Source organism: Stylophora pistillata, chromosome 3, assembly GCF_964205215.1.
Source record: "Stylophora pistillata chromosome 3, jaStyPist1.2, whole genome shotgun sequence".
Classification (NCBI taxonomy): domain Eukaryota; kingdom Metazoa; phylum Cnidaria; class Anthozoa; order Scleractinia; family Pocilloporidae; genus Stylophora; species Stylophora pistillata.
In genome coordinates this window covers 2,827,022-2,849,235 of record NC_142521.1, presented here as the reverse complement: position 1 = coordinate 2,849,235, position 22,214 = coordinate 2,827,022, and the positions used below count along the sequence as shown (strand labels likewise).

The window sequence follows — 22,214 nt, the reverse complement described above, 5'->3', positions numbered from 1 at the left end:
CGCTTTAAAAGATTCCACGTTTTAAAGATTCCCGCTTTTAAAGGCTCCCACTTTAAAAGATTTCCGCTTTTAAAGATTTACTGTTTTGAAGATTTCCGCTTTTAAAGATTCCCCATTTTAAAGATTCCCGTTTTTAACGATTCTTCATTTTCAATTCCCCGTTCCTCGATTCCCGTTCCCCACTGTTTATTTTTTCGTTTCCCGTTCCCCGTTCTCTATTTTAAAGAGAGCCACAATTATAACCACGAAATGGGGTAGTATGGGGGTTAAGGTTAACCAGCAGTAATAAAAGCAGCCTTTACAGAGTTCAAGACAGTGTGGTTGAAGGAAAAAAAAGAGGTGGGAAGGTTCATTTGTAATTTATTTTCATTCTCAAATTACTTAGTCTCATGACACCTTTGTACAAATTAAGTCTGCTGGCCAGATGACGGTGACAACTAAAGATCTATGAGCTACTGGGTTGGCAGCCACGCATCTATTGTATTTTTAACTTGTTGACACTTCTGAACAAAGAGTAATTTATCAATAAGTAATGCGATCCCTTCGATTTTCAAGATGCAAAGTGTATCAAAATTCAGGTGCTGAAAGTTCATTTCAAACCAAAATAAATACATTCAACAAAAAAAGGAGTCCAGGTTTTGTCTCCCACAGATATGTGTCTATCACTACTTTAGCTTTGTAACCAAATACTAAACATGTTCAGGTATTGATAGGCGTATGTAGATCTTTACCTTTGTCTCCAATTAAATCAAAGGAAACCGTAACTTGTAAACAATATTCTCGCGGTTTCGAATTACAGTGAAGGCGCCTCGAAACTCGTCTAAACGGTTCTCGAAAAAGTAACAGCGAATGCCGGCTGCACGTGGGCGTTACATGGTGTGGTTCGACATTTTGGCGGCTGAAAAACAAGGATTATTTTGTTGGGACACTAATTCTAGTGATAACCTACAAGAACTGCAACCTTACACGGTAAGTGCAATGGATATATACTGGTTGGTAATCCCTGATGGCACCCTAACTATAAATCTTCATGTAGGCATCTGTCGAAGCCTGGGAATATTATATCTACAGCTACTTTTGTCTCAAGAATAAAAACAAAATATGTTGTGGCCACTTTGTACCCTTCCAAAAGACTTTCAGGGATCAGCTCATTATGGTAGGAATTGGAGAGAAATGCAGAATGAAGGGCGATCAGTCGGAAAATCAAATTGAGATGGGCAGTTATTAGTTCCTTCGAAGTATCCATTACAACATTTATTTATTCGTTGAAGAACTGCTTTTTGCCTAAATTCTGTTGGTTGGAGTTGCTGCTTGTAATTTTATCGCAACTCTCAGGGGGCGTTTCGCGATTCAAAAGCCAAAATAAATTAAAATATCCGCGTGATTCACGTCATGTGAGATTCGCCCTCGACGTAATACGTTCATTAACTATACTCGAATGAAATTTAAGTAAGGGTTTATGTTTCGAGGTATCATATTAACACCAAGTGTTTCAAGAAAATGGATTTCATTGCACTGGTTTCATATTGCACTGTTTATCTAATGCGGTGAGCATGCTGTTTATTTCAGTAGTATCACAGAAACTGTGATAAAATCATTTTTTAGTGCATCCTTTTCTGGAGAAGGGTTCTAATTTGTGTCGCAATTGATAATGGCCTTTTTCTTCATGTTTTCCTCTATTTCGGGTTGCTGAAGCTGGGTCACTTATCAAGTGTGACACGGAATCGTTTTTAACCCAAACCTCCGATCAAATTCGTGCTGGAACTGTCATGCTGGAACTGTATCTTTGTATTCCTTTCTGTGAAGTACGCCAGTGAATCGAAGTCAAGAGCATCAAGTGAAAATATCAACAGGTCGAAATAGTCTAGTGTTACAAGATAAATTATACAAAGGTCAATACAAGTTTGATGATATCAAACACCTCACAGATGAACTTTCCGATGTTCGAAGGCGTTGAATGAGACGCTTATCAATTTCATGGGTGGTTCAAGGGTGTTTTGATTGCCGTACAGAATGAGCGGCGGAGCCGTACGAGAGAAAATTTCTCCACCTGTGGATATGGGGAACCACTGAACACGCACGAAACCGCTTGCTAATCAAGCTACAATGTGACAGCGGAAATTGCAAGTTAGTAGATGGATTGATATCTTTAGTTTCTGTGGACTAATAAGCAGAAATGTTGGTAGTGATATCTTATTTAATATCCAAGCAATTTTTTCTCGGAAATGGATTTCATTTCGGCATGACTACAGGGCTAAACTTTATGGACGCATAAACATGTCTTCGTTTCAAATTGGATAATGATATCCAGCTAGAGTCTTAAGCAACGTTGTCTGATTCCTATATTTATACAAAACTTTCACATGTGCAACGGACCCTTACATGAGTCAAGCAGAATTCTTTTCTTTTCATGGCCAAATCGTTTTCGCGGGAACCTCCAGGAATAGAGCGTTTGTTCATGACGTCACAAATTTCGCGGGAAAGTTGAGTCGCCATGTTGGTGTTCCACATTTTTCAACATGGCGGGATATCCTCTCTCAGATTATGCGAACACACTCGATCCCCACGTGAGAAAATGTTATTTAGAGAAGATTTCTTGTGTTGGAATCGATCCTCTCTTGTTATCAGACAAAAAATACGATCCAGAGTGCCTGCCTCTGGTCGAATCGATGGATTTATTGTTGTTTTTGGTGCTTGACACGAGTTATTACAGTAAGGACTATTTTAAGACGTATAGAAGTCTACAGAACATGGCTGTAAACATGAAAGTGTTGCTATTGAAACTTATGAAAAGATCATGAAGGAAAAGCACATCAACTTTCAGGTAACGAAATGTGGCACGTTTATCAATAAACAACATCCATGGTTACATGCCACACCTGACTTTTTGTGTAGGTGTGATTGCTGTGGGAATGGATGTGGGGAGGTCAAATGCCCCTATTGTTTAAAGGATGCAGACTTGGTGCAGTATATTAACAACTATAACTCATGCCTACTTTTACCAAATTCAACAGTAAATATTCACTGCTGAAAAGCTTTATTGTGACTTTGTTGTTTGTGGTTTTCATGAGCAAATTGATCTCTTCTGTAAAAGAATTTTGCCTGATGTCAGCCACTGGCACTCTGTTGTTTCCAAACTTAATCACTTCTGGAGATACTGTGTGCCACCAGAAATTTTGGGAAGGTGGCATACTCAAAAGTGAAGTTTGTCTCATTCATCCCCTGATCCCAGTTCTGCTTGTTTTTGCAGACTAGCAGCTACAGGGCCTGTGGTAACATGCACAGACCAAGCATGTCCTATCTCTACTTTTCATTTATCTTGTTTGAAAATTCCAAAAGTACCTAACAAGTGGTTTTGTCCCCTGTGTCTAAAAACACCAGCAGCCAAAAATGAAAAATCAAAATGCAAACAGACAAGAGATATTTTGGATGAAGCTCTCAAATTAGATTTTATCTGCACATGCAAACAAAAGCCACTGTTCAGATAAACTACTGAAATGCCACAACCCATTTTGTCAAGGTAGAAAGTTTTTTCATTTGCCCTGCTTATACTTCAAGCAGGTGCTGAACAATGCAATGACAACTTGGGAATGTATGGTGTGTAAATCAGGAGGAAAAACTGAACAAAGGTTGTTAATGACACTTTCAATGCATCTGATGATAGTGTTGTGATAACTGGTGATTCAAAATGCTCTTCAGAAAAGACAGCATCACTTGCAAAGCTGAATGATGGGCATTACCAATTGATTTCATCACCCAATGGTTGGCTTGACTGTGATATTATCCATGAAGTACATGTTTGTCTAAGACACATTAATCCAGATATGGAGGGCTTTCAGAGACCAACTTTGGGCCCTGTTAGAAACTTTAATCAGGTAATTTGTTCAGATTCTGCATACTGGTAATGCCCACTGGGTATGTGTAAGCTCAGTAGGGTCTGAAGATAGCACTGTCAACTTGTATGACAGTTTGTATCATAACATTATTCTAAATGAAGTACACGAGCAGGTACTCAATCTTGTTGGACGTTCAAATTTTACTAGCATTCAAGTTGTCCCTGTGCAACAACAGACAAATAGCAGTGACTGTGGAGTATTTGCTGCCAGCTTTGCTACATGCCTTGCTTATTGTATACACCCTGAAACAATGCAATTTGATGTCTCTAAAATGAGAAACCATTTATATCAGTCTTTAGAATCTGGTGTATTGAAAATGTTTCCTAAATTTTAGACTGCTTAAGGTACATCTACAGTTACAAAATTTTTGGAGAGAAAGAATACCCACTTTATTATATTGAAAATAAAATAGTTGCCCGATGCAATGGACCTGCATATTTGAATGCTCAAGATGGAGGGTAGGGACCCAGTCTACGTTGAATCGATCCCAATCTTTCGCAGCCTCTTCTGAAACGAAGTGCCGGCTGCAGACCCTATCGCGTTCTTAAATATCATCAGTTAAGTCATCTCTACTTATCGCACAGATCCACATTCTTCTTCGCTCAGAAGTAAGTTCTTCGATGTACTCTCCTTGGCTATACTGAACACGTGGGACACGAAAAAACATTACTTTTCCGACGTTAGACCACTTCTTCCCTGTTTTGTTCCCACAGCTAATGACAAGGCAAAGGAACGTGATAACGAAAATATAAATATTACACTATTGTCTTCTCAAAACCGTAAAATGTGCTCCAAATGTTTCCTTTCACAATACTCACAGCTGATTATCATAGAACACCAACATGGCGGATGAAGTCGGTTACCATGACGATAAAGAAATTTGGTCACGTGAGTGAAAACGCTCTATTCTAGCTTTGCATAATCGGGTCGCTCAAGGGCAAGTTAAGTATTAAGTTTTCTCATGGATCAGTTCGCTTGGTCATGAGAAGAGCCTTCTGTTTTCTATATGGAGATAACCTGCAAGCAGACCTTCACTATCAGTGTTTAGCCACGATGGTTTCTACATCCGTGGGAAATATGAAGCTTTGAGCAACACGAGCCGGCCAAAGGTCTTCTAGGGGTCTGGCACTTAAAAGTATTAGTGCTAGACTTCCAGCAAACCTCTCCCTGACTCGTCTAAAGTCTCTTCAAGGGTGTAAAAACACGTGTCCTGCCCTGATTCATAGTCTAAGGGGCCTTTCCACAGTAGCAGACAAAACTAAAATTGTCCCGACTCAATGGAAGGACAAACGTTTTCATGACAAGTGTGTTTTTTTTCTTCTGTTGCTTCCGCACTAAATATTTCAGAGCTGTCAAATTCCGTCAGTGCCTGATCATGGTCTGCTGGCATTGTTAGCCAAAGGATTCCAACTCCAATTTCTAGGATTCAACCTAATGCATTTTATAAGGTTTCAGTAAAATCCCCGAGATTTTTACATGCCAATCAAATTGCCGCATTTGGGTATGTACCAATCAGTTTGCCGCATAAGGGGTATGTATCAGGTACCAGTCAGATTGCCGCATTAGGGTATGTATCACGCACCAATCAGATTGCCGCATTTGAGTATATACCTCGTACCAATCAGATTGCCGTATGAGGGTATGTATCTCGCACCAATCAGATCACAGTACCGGGGAATGTTTATACCAATCAGAGCGCTAGAATTTCGCCCCTCGTGCCAATCATGTCATTAAATTATCACGATATCACGACACGTTGCGGTGGAATCATCCCAATATTGACACACATCAAGAATGACATTAACAAGAATTGTGAATTCATCTACCCAGTGTAATGGTTCTTGTGTAAAGGCTGATAGTTTCGAAAGAAACTGTTTGGGGCTGCGTCGGTGGGAGTAACGAAATAATTTGGATATATCAACAAAGTTGAAGTGGTAAATTGGCCACCGTAACGATTACAAAAGCTGACGTTTCGAGCGTTAGCCCTTCACGCTCGAAACGTCAGCTTTTGTAATCGTTACGGTGGCCAATTTACCACTTCAACTTTGTTGATATATCCAAATTATTAACGGTTCTTGTACTTCGCGAGGACTTCTTCACTATGATCTGTTGGGATAGAAAAGGTCGTCAGGGAATTTTGCTACCATTTAGAAGTTAGAACGTGATTTTTGTACCGCTTCTTCACTTACAACGCACGCGCCGTCAACTAAAGGCCCTACACGAAATTATCACCGGTACCAGAGCTTTATGTTTTGGAAGGGCTAGTTTTGCTGACTCAGGTAAAATATTTGATTTACAATATTGTTTTTACCTCGTGATTGCTGTTTTTGCTGAGGTCGAAAAGACCACAAAGTTCTGTTTACTTTCTACGTCGACTGCCATGTTAAATATCCGTTTCTTAGCTTTTAAAAGTTCTCCATGAACTAAATATAGATGGTTTGCACGTGACGTCACGAAACTTCCGTTCGCCATATTGGTGGACCACTTCTCGCGCGAAATTTCAAAATGGAGGCCTGCCCTCGAGAGAGTGATGTGCAGTTAAGCGAGGCTAAATATTCCGGGCTGGGGCGGATCCAGGATTTAGTCAAGGGGGGCTCGGAGAATTGTCCGAGGGTATGCTCCCCCGGGAGATTTTGAAAATTAGGTCTTCGGAATCATGATTTCCAGTATTTTGAGGGATAATTTAGGGGGTTCGACCGAACCACCCCTGGATCCGCCTCAGCCGGGATAACCTCACCTGTAATACCCTTATCAGATTATGCAAACAGGTTAGAGAATAAGGTCAAACAACGTTATCTTGAGAAAATATCAGCGATTGGAATCGACTCAGTCTTGATGGAGGGCAAGAACTTCGAGCCTGATTGTCTACCTCCGGTGGAATCGACGAACCTGCTGTTTTACCTTGTGCTGGAGACTAGCTTTTACAGTAAACAACAATTTAAAGCCTTTCGAAGCCTTCAAGCATACAATCAAATGGTATCGGGGCTCATTTCAAGCGTACAGGTCCACAACAACAATAAATCTATCGTTTTAGCGAACGTAAGGCGTTTGCAAAGAATGAACGAAGACTTGATTTCTATCTGGATCATTACCGAAAAGTCGGAAACGATTTTGTCTGCCCACTGCTGTGGGTGTAAGGCCGGTCTCGGAGAGTCGTGCTCGCAGGTTGCCTGTGTTTTATACTTCATTGAGGCAAGGACAAAACTGAACGGAAAATTATCGTGCACACAACTTAAGTGTTTGTGGATTCTTCCCTCGTATGTAAGATAAGTCGGGTATGCACGTGTTCGTGACATCAACTTTACCTCTGCGAAGAAAATGAAAGCAGATCTAGATGCACTCTTAGACAGCCTGTCAGAGATGGCTGAAGATCTCGACACAGTTGACACAGAGATGCTAAATCTGTACGCCAGATCTTCAAACAGCATATTTAGTTAGAGCTTCATCAATGATATAATAAACTCTTGAAAAGGAGACAAAAGTCGGGACTTACGAGTAACAAAGGGAAGAATACAATGAAAAACAATGTTAAGGATATCGAACGAAGGTAATCCAGTGTAACATTTTACTTCCTTGTCGTCATATTTTCGAAATTCATCCTCACTAAGAGTCCGCTGCGTGTGCGATGGGTCTGAAGCAACAAGGTAGTCAAACTCTTCTGTTTGAACGCTGGAATCCACACACTTCGGAGGTTCTTCGACAAAACAGACATCAGAAACTTGCTGACCCTCTTCATTCAACTTCAGTTTCTTCGCTGCGGCTTCCTCTGCCAGTACTCGTTCTCTCTCGAGTTGCTTCTTCCGTTTCCTTTCTTTCTCGTTAGCTCTCCGGTCCCTTTCGGACGCTTTCTCGAGATTTTTTTGTTGTAAGTTCTCGTTATGACCCAGCTTTAACATCGGAACTCAGTCTACGTTGTATTTGTCCCAACTAGCCGCTGCTTTTTCTGAGACAAAATGACGGCCACATACTCGATCGTTCTCAAGAATCTTTTGTGTTGCATCTGCTCGACTGATGGCAGAAATCCAGCGTGAACGCCTTTCGCGAGACAAGTTCTTCGCCTCTTCTCCTTGATTTGTTACAATGGATGGTACTCGACAAAATGTAAGACCAATACCCGGACTGCTTTTGCTTCCACAATCGACTGTCCAGCAGAAAACCATTCTTACTGTAGACGCGCGACTCGATTTGTTTACAATTTTGGTCCACCAATATGGCGGCATAGCGACCGTTGCTAAGCAATTAGTGCCGTGAGTGAAAACGATCTAATTCTGTTTAAAGTTTACTTTACTCATCACTATGGACTAGACTTTCTCAGATGAAATCCCATTTTCCAGTAAACAATGCTGATTTTATGACATAATCCTACCTCACTGAAAGAAATTTCACATGGAACATAATACTACTGTTGGTCAATTTTTCACGAAATTTTTACGTGCTTAGACGTTTTCTACCAATCAAATTCGCTTTTAGCTACCTTGAACTTCACCCCATAACGTAAATTCCCTGTAAAAAAACCTACATTTTATCACGTATTTCACACGCATCGGGCAAAGTTCAGATAGACAACTGCCGAATTAGGAGCCCACGTTGCTATGCCCACATGAATTTCATTGAAATATGATACTTCGTCCAATACATTGTAGTCCAAGAAGGGAGCTCAATGCCGAAAGTTGTTTTTGGTTAGAGGCTATTGGAGATAAAAGAATATAATTTCAATTTGCTTGTTACTGCAATATTATGTAGAAGAATATTTTTGAGGCAAGTAGCTGTAACTGAATGATTTTGATTTTGTCACTGACGAAGGAACTGCAGTATGCATAGTATTTGCCTGCGAGCAGGCCGTTATTTGGTCTTGTCTGTGAAGGCGATTGCAGGAAGCGTGCCACTAATGCAGTTTTTTTGCTTAAAACTATTCAGACATCAGTGGTTATAGATCATAAAATACGTGTGTCTGATCTTTTATTCCACTGATATCTTTTGAAAATAGATGCTCTTTTTCTTTTACAAAAATACAAACATCAGTTATTAAGTGTCCATTTTCAACTCACTCATCCGAAAAAATTACTCCTACATGCGTAGCATGCCTATGTTGTTAATATAGTCGAATTTGTCCCGATTTTACAGGACAAATAAATTTTTGTCGGCGGTGCGTTTGAAGGTTTGTCCGCTTCGGCCAACATTTGTCAAGTCGCGACAATCCGGCATCCACACTTTCAAATTGTTGGTGATGACGGAAAATTTGTCGAAATAAACAACTTTTTTGCTAGTGCCGAAAGGCTCTAATTTGGGGACGTTCGAGCACAGTTTTGCATTCTGAGCGTATTGCTGGAGTAAAGAGATCCATTGAGCAAAAATTTTGTTTACGAGCAAATTTTGGTTCACTGTGTAAGAGCTTAAGGTTACCGTGCACCTTCAGGGGTGTCTCGCGTGCAAGCGATGTAGCGCGTCCGGTTTAAACTGTAGATATCTAAACCCCTATATCAAATTAAAGCTTATAGGACTGGCTATCAGACTATACCAAAATTTTTGAGAAAAAAATTAATTGTCGAATTTTCACGATTTCTAAATGCGAGCGCCCAAGTCACCTTTTGAACGTTACATGTTAAAGCGAATTTTGTTTTTCGCTTATTTAATGTGTTCCTCCGTTTCCGGGGCCAAAGCGCTAAAGAAACGTGTCTACGATTTGCTACATTCAATTTCAGTGAAAAGTTACAGAACATTTTTGAAATAGGATTAAAAAAATGTGGAGTGATCGTACAAAAATCGCTCTTGAAAAAAGTATTTAGAAAATAACAAATTCGGAGACACGTTTTAGTTGTTTATATGTAAAACTAGCTACTATCAAATCTGAGAGCAATCGAACAAATTGCCTTTGACTTGAAGCTCTTAAAAGGTGATTCGGGCGCTTGCATTTAGAAGTCGTGAAAAATTCGACAATTTATGGTATAGTCTGATACCAGTCCTATAAGCTTTTATTTGATATAGTCGCTTTCACGCGAGACACCTCTGAAGGTGCACGGTAACCTTAAAAAGACTTGCGATTGCTCGACTGTTTTTGTGATGAAAGTTACCGTTCTTTTGCTCTCGTGATGCCACGGAGGTCGTTTCCTGAAAGATCTTGTAATAATGATAAGATTTCACAAGGCATAGAGTGTTTTTAACGCCAGCTGTCGCATTCAAGGGGCATCGACATGTCCCATAATATTTGTTGATTTGATGCTATGGTGCTATTTGTGACTTTTTTGTTCATAGAAATATATCCCGGGACATTTTTCATGTCATGGAATCGAATGTAATTCCAAGCAAGATAAGAAGGTAAGGTATACATGCTTTAGTCGATGAAAAAAAAGTAGCCCATAGTTCATACTCTTAGCTGCATGCTGCCTTTCTCGCGCTTCTAGATAAGGCGGGGACGATTCAGGTTCACGGGAAAGCTTGCCTTGTTGGCGACGTTTTGAGTCTTCAATGGAAATGAAGGTAAAGGTGCCGTGGATCAGAAAGAGATAGAGACCATTCCTCTCGCGGCTTCGCTGGACATTTTTGAGGCTTCAGCAATCAAAATATATATTTGGCACCGGTGTAAAGAGTTCCAAAAGCACAGGAAAACAATCGTCAGGGTTTAAAATAACTTCATGTGTGTGCATGCTTGTTGTCTTATGATCCGTCATTAGTGTGACAATGAAGCAGTGTTTTAACGTGTAAGATGCCCTCCTTATATGGTGTTATTGGTTTTTTTAGGCTTGAAACACCTCTTTTAAGCACATCTGGTAGGTTTTACTCCATTTTTAATATATATATATATATATATATATATATATATTTTTTTTTTTCAGCATAGATGTTGAGTAAGTTGTTGCTATCTGTAGAGTAATCTGCTCATGTTTCTGTACTCAATCATCTCAAAAAGTACTCATCTCAAAGATGACCGCAGAAAAGTTTATAGAAGTTGGGGTCGCACACACCATCTACCCCAGGTTTGGCTCGGGTTAGGATCAGCTCAGGTTTCTAATGAGGTGATATTTCCCGGTCTCACCGAAAATAGCTACGCAAAGTCAGCTTCTAATGTGTTATTTCAAAAACGAGTGCTAGGGTTTCCTCAGGGTTTCCAAACACGAGAAAAGTGATGCTTTTATTGTTTTCGAGTGTTTGAGAACCGACAATATATGACGGAAAGTGATTCATCGTGGAGATCCGAAAGCGCGAAATGTGTGATTCATTTGCAGTCGTTCCTTTGCTTCTCACACAGAGATGTCTGGTAGATTTATCGCTTAACTTCCTGAGGCTCTCGATCCCGATTTCTTTGCAATAAATAGTCTTGTATAAAGGTAGGGTTGTTCCGCATCGTCTCGTTTTTAAGTGGCTGTGATTAACGGAAATAGCTAATAAGAAATTTATAATCCTCTGGAGGATTTCAGATCTAGAGGATAATTAAAAGCACATTTGCTCACTTTGCCTTTTTATTAAATTCGCGACCGGTATCTCTAAGCTGCAGATGAAGATTGTACCGAGGATAGCACTGAAGGACATGCTGTCGTCCACTTGAATGTAGACCTCTTGCACAGAATCAAACAAGAACCAGTGGACTGCAGTGAAACGCCTGAAGTTACATGTGTCGCATTACAAAAGGACTTCTATGACAGTAGTTTTCGGGAAACCTTTTTGGACGAAACCAGACCTGACTCAAGTAATGATAACCAAGGATACGCAAGTCCTACCATCCCAATGATGAATGAAATGTCTGCTGAGAATGAATCAGGACTCATAAATGAAAGAATTTATCCTTGTATTAGGGCCTCGCCTGCTATAGCCAGGACTCAATCTCGAAGGAGCTTACGCAAGCGCTCTTCAGTGCAGCGATCATCACCCGAAATTGAAGTGAGTTCCTCTTCCAGTTTTCATAATCTAGGCAAAAGAAAACAATCAAAGAATTCATCATCAATCAGAAGTGTTCGTAAAAAGAGAGCAAGTACTGTGAATCAACCTGCGTTTCGAAACTCGCTTGTCAGCGAAGGAAGCCCTGGTTCTATCGATGCAGATGAAATAACAGGTGATGCCAGCGATGTGTTCAAACGTCGATTCCGCAAGGTAGATTACTTGAACATCTTATTTCATTCTTGGATAAGTACTGTCGTACACAATGTTCATTCCATTTATCCCAGTCGTTCCAATTCTTTGCTCTTCCAGCGTTAAAGATTTTGACGAGCGAAACTTCAGGCTATCGGGCTCCCGCAAAGGGCATGCGTAACGAACTTGTTAAGAACAGGGTACTTTCCTTTTAAATATTGATTTCACATGCCAAATCAAAGTCTCGGTGAGTGAAAACACTGCAAACAAACTTAAGTGCCAGAGTCTGTTAATTCTTGTTTTCCAAGGCAACCGCTGCCTAAGCCATATTGGTTACAACCGATATGATCGTTTGGTTGTGCATTGAAACACTTTTGTGCCGTGCATTGCAACACTTTCTCTTTGACGCAAAAAGGATCTCTGCCAGTTGAACATCAGCCCAGATAAAGGCAACGGTTGGACTAGTCATCCTTCTTCCTCAAACAATACTATAAACTAAATGTTATATTAGAAGCTGAATATAAACGCATTTTTATTGGTTCTTACTTCTTATCTGTTGGAGGACATGCAGACACATGGATGACGTTACCATTAGCAACATTTTACTTTGTTATCGTATAAAATAATTAGATTCCATGTTGCTTAGTGACTGTATTTATTGTCATTGTTCCTCAGATGCTGAAGGACTTGGTTGCTAAACGAATGTTAAAGTTACAACACTCAGCAGTATACTGCGGAACTGTTTCAGCCTTGAGGCGCAAGGTGGCGATTCTTGAAAGAAGAAATATGCAGCTTGAAGATAAAGCAGACAGACTTCAGACGTCCATGATGAATCTCTACAACGAGGTCAGTGTATTCATAAGAACACTTGGTGCAAATCGTTGTTCCAGTGCTCAGGAGAAAAAAATCGCTTTAAAGAACTAAAATTATTTCAATGCTTCATAGTGGCCTGGAAGGTACTGCACCTTTTTCCTCTTTCTTGCCTAATGACTGGCCATTGCAGTAGTCTCTCCAAATTTTACAAACAATATCATCGCTCCCTGGAGAAACTTTGGTGCTGCTTTTACGGGCAAGTGTAACACCTAAACGTGCATCAGCTCTGAGTCGTTAAATGTAGATAAACCACTTAGCTTATAACTTTGAAAAGCTGGAATTCTGAAACATCAGCATCTCAGCAGCACTTATCTCTGTTTGTGCACCTATTTTAGCATATAGTCGATGATGAATTAGAATAAATACGTAGTTGATTTTATGACACAGAGACTGGATATATTTATCGGCGGGAAACTGTGCGACATGGTTAACTATTAGCCTTTTATTCTTTAGAAAGAAAAAGAAGCGACTAAGACTGTCTCACGTGGTACTCAAGTGTCTATGGGAATGGTAAGTTTGAGAATGTGTTTCCTTTAAGGATGAACGTACTGCCAGACTTACAGGTCTAACTTTATTTACATTTCGTAAGTTGTTACTTGTAACTTCACTTAGATCTTGAGTCGAGCATGGTCTGCATGTCAAGGCGTGGACAAAGCTTCATCCTTTGCATTAGAGGAACATGGGTCCTCGTCCATTCCTGGAGATGGCCCTGTCATCATCAAAGTTTGCGGGAAACAGGTAAATGATGCATCTGCGCGTGTTCAAATACCAAAGCTCTCTGAGATAATGCGAGAGAACACGTCACAGAAACAAATGGAATCACAGCAATGTACGCATTCTCCCCAAACGGACAGTCCACTACCCAAAATACAACACGTTTCTTCTGGCGGCCTCCTTGTATCACAACAGCCTCGTCAACATCCTTGTGATTTTATACTTCCAGAACATCGTCTTCTTTCAAACCAAGCTCTTATATCTCAAAGTAATTCGGCCAGGCCCTTGCAAGGTCCAAACTTGCCCTCGCCAAGTTCGGGAATAAACAGTTTGCCTGTAAATCGCCAGGCAGTAATAGTGACAGATCAACCAGGGCAACTTTCTGGTGCCATAGATCCTTGGCGAAGTATCTCTTCCACTTCTGCTCAGCAGCATGCAACCGGACCAGTAAATCGCATCGCCACAGTTCGTCCTCAGCAGGTCATTTCGTCCTCAGAAAACAGTTCAGTTGGTCAAAATGTACCTCTGCAGACGGCTCAAATGCCAATCCTACCTCGACCTCGACTGGATTCGACGAATCTTCCTATAACGAAAGATAACACAGATAATATCTCCACAATCATCAGACAAATTACTCCGCCAGTCCATCCAACTGATTCTTCATCGTCAAGGCCTGTAATGACACAGACTCAGGATAGAAATGCAAGTGTTGCATCAATGTTAACTACTGCAGGTAGACGTCGACGACCCCCAGGGGGCTGCTTCTGTTGCCCACCAGATACAAATCAAAGACATACAGTTGGAAATCAAAATCCAGCACGAGGCAGAGACGATTTGCACTTGCATACAGGAGGTAATCACGAGGCACCTCGTGGGCAACTTTCCAACAAGAACCAAGTGTCAACTTCCATAAGTACATCTGGTGCTCGTACTCATGGGATTGTGTCAGAGTTGCGGCCCACTATTCCTTTGCCTTATCCACAACAGTTTCGTCCAGGCACACAAACATCAAACAAGTCAAGTTGTTCAGTTCCGACTGGAGAGCCTGCTAATAAAATACGCTCCTCCAGTCCAAATCGTCACCATCGTCCAAATGTTTTGCTAGGTCACGTGAACTTTCCAAGAGCGGGTATGTTGTGCCCTCAGGCCTTACCCACAACTCCAGATGGTACAAGGAGTGCTCAAGGTAACCAACTTGTTGGGGGCCTTCCACCTCAAATTTCCTCCCAGGCAGTACCAAACCCATCGGAAATACAAATAGGTTCCAGCGGCGTCCAAAACCCTCTTAATCAAGAGTGGTCCAAAAGCCATTATCAAAACTCCATCAGAGCCTCGGACCAACCAGTTATTCCTCTTAATGGGGTTGATTTGCATCCAGCTAGTCACCCGGTGCAAAGACAAATGTTTCACTTTACTAAAGAGCAAACTGCACATAATACTGACGGTGGCTACTCCACGACTTCTCACCAATGTAGTCCTCAGCTGCATCCTCAGCAACAGAACCAGTTGCTCACGCAACCATCTATTCATATGCACCAACAACAGGTGCCTTTACTGCAGCATCCGCCTCGTCAGGAACTGCAACAGCAACAGCATCGACCGCAACCTCAGCAACAGCAGCAACTACAGAAACAGTTGCACCAGTATCAGAGGATAGCAGGTTACGTGCCGCCCACTCCTATACTTCCTAAGCCACACCCAAGAGCACATCAATATTGGCAACGCAACCCTCAGTTCACAGTACCAAGTGCTGCGCATTGTGGAACATCTTTTGCAGAACAATTACCTGCTTCTCTTATTACGGCAAGCTCTAACAATTTCTGTTTAAACCAAAGACCTCCCATTCAGACACAGTTTCTTAGACCTTATCCTGCACAAAATATAAGAAATGGAGCCTTTTTGCAGCAATCAATCCAACCGCCAGTCCACCAAAGTCAAAGCAGTGTTCATACTTCCTCAACCTCTGTTTCGCAGCTCAGTGTTAGTGTGCTGCACGACTCTAACTCAGTTTCCCCTCAAAGAGAAAGGGTGGGTGCAGGAAGTATACTTCATGGTCAGGTTCCGTACTCCGCTAACGCAAGAGCTTGTGTCCATCCTAATGCTTCACCCTCGTCATTAGCGCTCCTGAGGCGAAATAATTCGGATAGAGACTCAGCAAGAGAGGGGCAAAGAAACCCACTCACGATGTCTAACGCGGAGAGTGGACATCTGCTTGAAAGAAGAACCTCTTTTACAACTCCAAACCTAGCTACTATATCAATACTACCTGCCAATAGTTTTCGATCTACCCCGCAGAATCCATCGATGCCCTCAGGACCACTACTAAATAGCCAGACTAAGACCGTGTTGCCTGCCACTCGATCACCTGCACCCAGAACTACAAGATTGCGAAATGCGCAAGGGTCGGAATTGAAAAGTAATGAAGTAACAGCTGTTCAGGCATCTTGCCCGGCTACCGCTTTGTCTCCAAGGACTGGTTGTACCACTCGTTCGTTACTTGTTCAGAACTTACCAGGAATGAAACTGTTAGACGATTTTAAGGACGTGACTAATCCGGAGACAGAAGGAAACAATAAACAATTAGATTCACATGGAGGTGTTGTTGGCCAGATCGTGAGTTTTTCAGATGTAGCAGAACAGGGTGACAACGAAGGCTCGCAACTTCAAAAAGACAATGCTTCTTACTTAAAACCAATTCTCGGTGCAGAGCAAAGTAGAGATGGTATTGTGTTGTCATGGGATCTAACCAGCAGAGAGTACGAATCAAAAGTTATTAAGTATGAACTCTTTGTGACCACGGCTTCCAGCGAATCAACGGGATGGCAAAGTTTGGGTGTCGTAGACGCCCTTGCACTTCCTATGGCTTGTACAATGACGCAGTTTCTTCCAGGGGCCTCTTATTATTTCACTGTACGTGCTATTACAGATGTGGATGACCGCAGCAGCGAATTGTTTAGTCAACCTTGCTCTATAACTGTTCTCGAATCTTAATCAGGGCTCTTCCTCCATTTGTCCCGTGTAAATTACAGGGCGTTTTTTGATTTCAAAACCTTTCCGTCGCAAAATTGTCTCAAATTATTGTCTAGAGTACCCATTCATCGGCCGATAACGTCATATAATTTGACTGAAACGGCAAATTTGGTGTTTTGTTTTCAAAAGGACACTTTCCTTTTCGTTTTATTTTTAACTGGCTGGAATGAGAAATTGGTCAAAGATGATAGTTGGAATTTTACTGAAAAAAGTAAATATTTTATAGACTCAGGCCGCTTGCTTCAAGCCAGGTGATGTATACAGTCAAGGCCCGGAATTGCTGAGAACGTGGCTTTTGGCTAAAGACCTTGAGGCTATAAACTGAGGGCTTTATTAAAACGCTTACATTTTTATTTAAACGGGGAATTTGCAAACTGGCTCACCAACAAGGTAAACAGCAAGGAACTCAGATGGGTTTCTTGATTTTTTTTTTTTTTCTTTTTAAACATTCAAATTTCATTTCCACAGGGACACTTGGGTCAATATTGCTTCTCGTTGGGGAGAAATATATCAGAGGCATTGAAATATAGACAAAAATAGTTTCCTCTTATTAACAGCTGGACCGAGCAAGCTCGTCTTTAGTGCGTCACTCCCGTTTCTCCTTGTTTTTCCTTATTCGACAGTTTAGGGCTTCTAGAACATGGTGCTTCAGAAAATTGTTTTTTTTTTTCTTTCCCTTTTTTTTCCTTGATGGAAATAAACTTACCAGTAGCTTTCAAGTCACACCAAGTGGCCTCCTTGAAGTTAGTAAGGAGCTTTTTGCCATCAGAGCAGTAACAATTTATACAGTAAACACCCGCATATAAGAACACATGGATTAAGAACATCAGGCTGAAATTTTGCAAATAAAGCACCATTTTTATAAGAACAAAATCAGCCTGGAAATATAAAATGTTCTTATAAAATGGATAAGACAATAACATGCCCTTCAAGTTAGATGTATTTTCTTGTTCTGTTCACTAGTTAACTAGTAATAAGGCTGATTTTCTCTTGCAGGCTAATTTTTACAATAATGTCACGATATTTATTAATTTTCTTTTTCATTAAATATGCCAATTTAATCTCAAGCATTTTTTTGTATTGTTACAGTTCTGAATTCCAACAACAAAAATTTAAGAACAATTTAAGAACACCTTCAGGCTGATGTTTCACTAAGCACCCGATAAATAAGAAGCTGATCAGCCTGGCCTCCAAAATCATGTGTTCTTATATGCGGGTGTTTACTGTAGCATTTTTTTTTTTTTTTTTGCTCCACTGAGTTAAGTTCCATACGATGTTCATCTCATGGTGAACCATCAATAATTAACTTAACGACTGTTTGCTGTTTTGGTTAGGTAAACAATGGAAATGGTTAGCCATAAGCATGCTCACAATTTTCAGCGTTGCTTCCTCATTTATATTCACCGCCGACCACAAACAGCTGCTGCTCCTTTTTCGTCTTGATAAAGACTACCGACCAGACCTCTTGTAAATGCTTTAGATATGAGACTGGCTCCAAGACATTTATGCTTCAATCGGGTGCAACTATTTTTGACAAATATGTGAACCCATAGTTGTTATGTTCGGACCTTTTTTTCGTGTTGTTTTGTTTGTTTTACGGTATTTCCTTTTTTTTTTTTCAACCTGCACTTCTACTTTGCAAAATAACTGGGATTATCTCGGGACTTAGCGGCCCTTTCGTGATTGGAATACTTCATAATGTTTTCATCCTGCCACAATTCATAACATTCTGACTTCCCAACGCATTGATTCGTTTAATGAATCAAACTTTATTTCAGTGCATTTGATTTGCTAAGCGTTGCTTATTCAAACAACCGGTACTAAAATACTGACTTAAAACTGAAGCTTTGGAAAGGCAAGAAAGCAAGTCCGCTTTGGTTTTCCCTTAGATGCTTGGGTTGTCAATGGTGGTCCTAGAAAAAAAATCTGAATAATAAATTCGAAATGATGGGTACAACAATTGGTCAGTTGGTCGAGGTTCGGACGTGACACATGTAAGCTGGGGAAGAGGTTTAATCGCAGACTAATTTGATCTCATAACAACCTTTCGACATACCGACCATAATGGTAACGAACAATTACAAAGTTTCTTCTGAGCAACGACCCCACTAATAAAAGATTTATCGTCGTCTGGCCGACTAGGAAATTGTCTGCGGGGTTGAAAACCAAGTACGTTGCTAAACTCTTAAATACAGAGCGAATTTTTATGTCGGCAATCTCAATTTTGCGCTTGTTTTAACGGAGAACTTTCACTTATGACGCGCTACCAAAATGTAAAAGTTTGGTGTAGGGGAAATGTTATTACTTAAATAAAGTAATCACTCCAGTGAAAGCCATACAAATGTGGTAAAAGCCGGAAAGAGCCTGTCATTCTACTTTTGCTTTTGTTTTTAATAGACATGTTCAGACAGTAGCATCTACCAGGTAGCAACAACTGGTATGTCCAGAAAATATATTTTTTCCTTTTCTTTCATGAAACGAAAATTTTCTTTTCGTCTTATACGAGATGAAAAAAAAAGTACATGAATAGACTAAATAAATTTGATTTCACAAATTTTGTGATGCGTTTCATTTTTGTTGCTCACAAAGCTCTGCTCGTTATTTCATTGAACATTAATTGTGAAGTATGTAAATCTACGAAAAATACAGAAAATGTATAGATAGATGAGAATAAAGGAAGACAAAGATTCCCTTCTGAATCACAAAAAAAAAGGAAAAGAAAATGAAAGCCGGAGGATCTCGTTCTAGTCAAGGTGACAATTCTCCTTCATTACCATTCGACCAACCCCGTTAAACGAGTTCTGAATCAACAGCAATTTATTATAAAATTCTCTGGAACGCGCCTGCATGTGAAACGTCTCAAGTAAAGGCAGCAAGACGAGGAAAAGTTATATCTCACCACAGATATGTAACTCTTTCACATAATACTAGTGTGGCGTTGCAAACGCATGTTTTATTCAACTTTAATTTTACTGTACACATTAGAAATTTCGTCTTAATTCGTTCTTTTTTTCTTCGATGCATGTATAACTTTGGGATCTAATACGCGTTGTCTGTCTGCGAACTCAGTAAGAATGATGAGTAAAATGTAGATAGCACGTAGAACTAATTTCGATGACATTTGCACTGGAGCATGGACATGTTATGTGTTTTTTTCTTAATTCACAAAGCGTCATTTGAATCACAAAAGAACAGCTGTAGTTGGTGACGAAAATTACACTTATATTACCATTATCCTCAAACAGCAGTTTCTTCAACCTTTAAGAAACTGGTATTACGAATGCGAACTAAGAGTAAAGCACTTAATCTGACATGTTTCTGTAAACTAGGAGTTTTATCAGCAAACAATTTGGGAACGAATTTGCGAATGATATAGGCCCATCGACAGACTGAAACTCAGAACTTGCAATTGTAGATTGTACCGTACAAATGTTGAAATGTTATTCACAGCTATAATGCTTGCACCGGCGCGATGAAGGTCTAATTCTGACGCTTTGCTCGTAAACATGGTCGTTGTGGGAAAAACATTATCCGATATCGTGCAGGAACGTGTTTGTCACGCCTTGATGAGCAAACCTCAAAAGAAATAACGAAATGGGTAGCGCAGCTACCCAAAAGATCTTATCTTTCTAAATTTATATAGAACCTCGTCAGAAAATGCGAAGAACAACTGATACCTCTCCAGAAACGAGGTTCCTTGACTTCTTTATGTACACCTCATATGATGAAGGTTTATACCAAGCATAAAGTGTTACACTCGCTGTCGGTATGCGAAAGTTTAAAGATATCAAAATATGAATTTGCGATGAGTGTTTACATATACAACCCAATGGGAATTTCTCTCCTTGAAAAGAATCTTCAAGACATCATCAAGAAGTGCCTGTGTTTTCCAGCATTTCCAATGTGCTTTCCTGCAAGGGAACGTGTCGTATAATGCCCGAGGGACTCAGGTTTCATTTCTGATATCTTATGTAGATGTTTGACGCTGTTGTTATTTTTGCACATGGCGCTCGACTGCACGTGACTTGAAGAAAATGTTTGTTAGTGGTTCGTTCGTCTCGCACCTCGAAATAACAACATGGGCAAATCGCCAGAGTTAAGCTGTGTACGATCTCGGTCTTGTATAATTGTTGTTGACGAAGTTTTTCTTTCGCCAGGTTCGCCCTTCTCGATCTTTCTTCAGTACCCCGGAGTTGCGAGCTCGCTCGCGATGTATGTCGGCAAGGTCTCGGTTATGCTCTCTTCCGTTACCATCGACGTCTTCCTCTAAGATATCATCGAGATTTGGCTCGTACGAAGAATGGCGACGGATCCTACCGCATTTGACCTGTACGGGAGCGTTTTGTTGTTTCGCCACTTCACAACTCGCTTGGCTGGTTTCCATACTCTGGCTCAAAATTTCGACATCTTTGCGTGAACTTTTGCGTGCGTAAACTTTCTCCACATCTGCACGTTGAATTTCCTTCCATTCATTCATGGAAACGGGTTTGTCCGTTACAAATAACATTGCGCGAAATATTTCTTACAATTTCAAGCACAGTCGTCCTACTACAAGAGAAGATCGCATCTAAGCTCTGGTTTGATCTTGCCTCAGGCAGAAACAAGAAGGCAGAAACTTGTTTACATCGCCTTCTATCTCACGTGCTATTAATATTAAATAGACAGGGTTATCCAAGAGTGACAGGTGTCAAAATTTAAATGATAAACACGGGAACCATTCTTTTCTTTGGCCCAAAAGCTTTTCTCGATTTATGAGACCAAGTTAAAAGCAAAGGGATAATTACCCTATATTCAATTTGTTATTCAAAGAACCGTCAAAAAGGAGCTTTAGAATTCAAATTTGTATTTTGAGTTAACAAACAACTTTTTTTCTTTTCTTTTTTTTTTTTTTTTTTTTTTTTTTTCAATTCAGTAACAAACGATTACAATTTTCTTTTTTGACGTGGGAAGGGACAAGTTTACTTACCAATCAAGGCGGCGAGGTGTCAAAAATCCGAAGAGCCTTCGAGAAAAAAACTGAATTTGTCTTGGAATAAAGGCTATATAATCAATATCTTCATTAAAACAGACGGATAATAGCTTGAGTATTAATAAAGAGGTAGCGCGTAAAGGCTATTCAGTGCGCCTAAGGTTTGCAAAATGCATTGCTTCTAGGACACTTAACGTGACATGTAAACAACACACGGAGCCGAAAGGCATACAGTATGATAAACCTGTCTCTAAGCTTTTGTAAGAAAAACAATCTTTGACAGTCACTTACAATTTTGGCACCAATTTTGCATTATGGATTTTTAAAAAATGTAAATTGCTGTTGCAAGATGCGTCTAAGTAATTGTAGAGGTAACAAGCAAAATATACTGACATCCGATAGGAATGATTTGTAGCCTGTAAGTCGGGTTAAAACTGACCTCCTCCGGTGAATAAAAAAAGAGCGCCAAGTTAATGATATTGCTCTCCCACGGTTTCAGCTCATTTGCAATTTTATTCCCTACATTACTGGCTTTTCTTTGTTTTCTTCGGCACAGTTTCTGCTCCTTATTTAAAGGTACCCTTGGGCAACATATTTTATAAGTAGCTAAACCTCCGTCAGCTAAGGCAAAATCTGAACTTTTAATGTAGGCAGGTGATGTGAATATA

The 22,214-nt window shown here is 40.3% G+C and overlaps 1 protein-coding gene across 1 annotated transcript; it reads left to right on the top strand.

Moving 5' to 3' along the window:
• Positions 1-768: 768 nt before the first annotated feature.
• Positions 769-22,025, top strand: LOC111330529 (uncharacterized). Its single transcript, XM_022935395.2, is given in 8 exon segments — positions 769-969; positions 10,149-10,211; positions 10,635-10,663; positions 11,383-11,981; positions 12,636-12,806; positions 13,287-13,343; positions 13,446-16,535; positions 16,537-22,025. Coding segments are annotated over 7 exon segments (4,014 nt in total). The 5' UTR covers positions 769-969; positions 10,149-10,176; the 3' UTR covers positions 16,570-22,025.
• Positions 22,026-22,214: the final 189 nt, after the last annotated feature.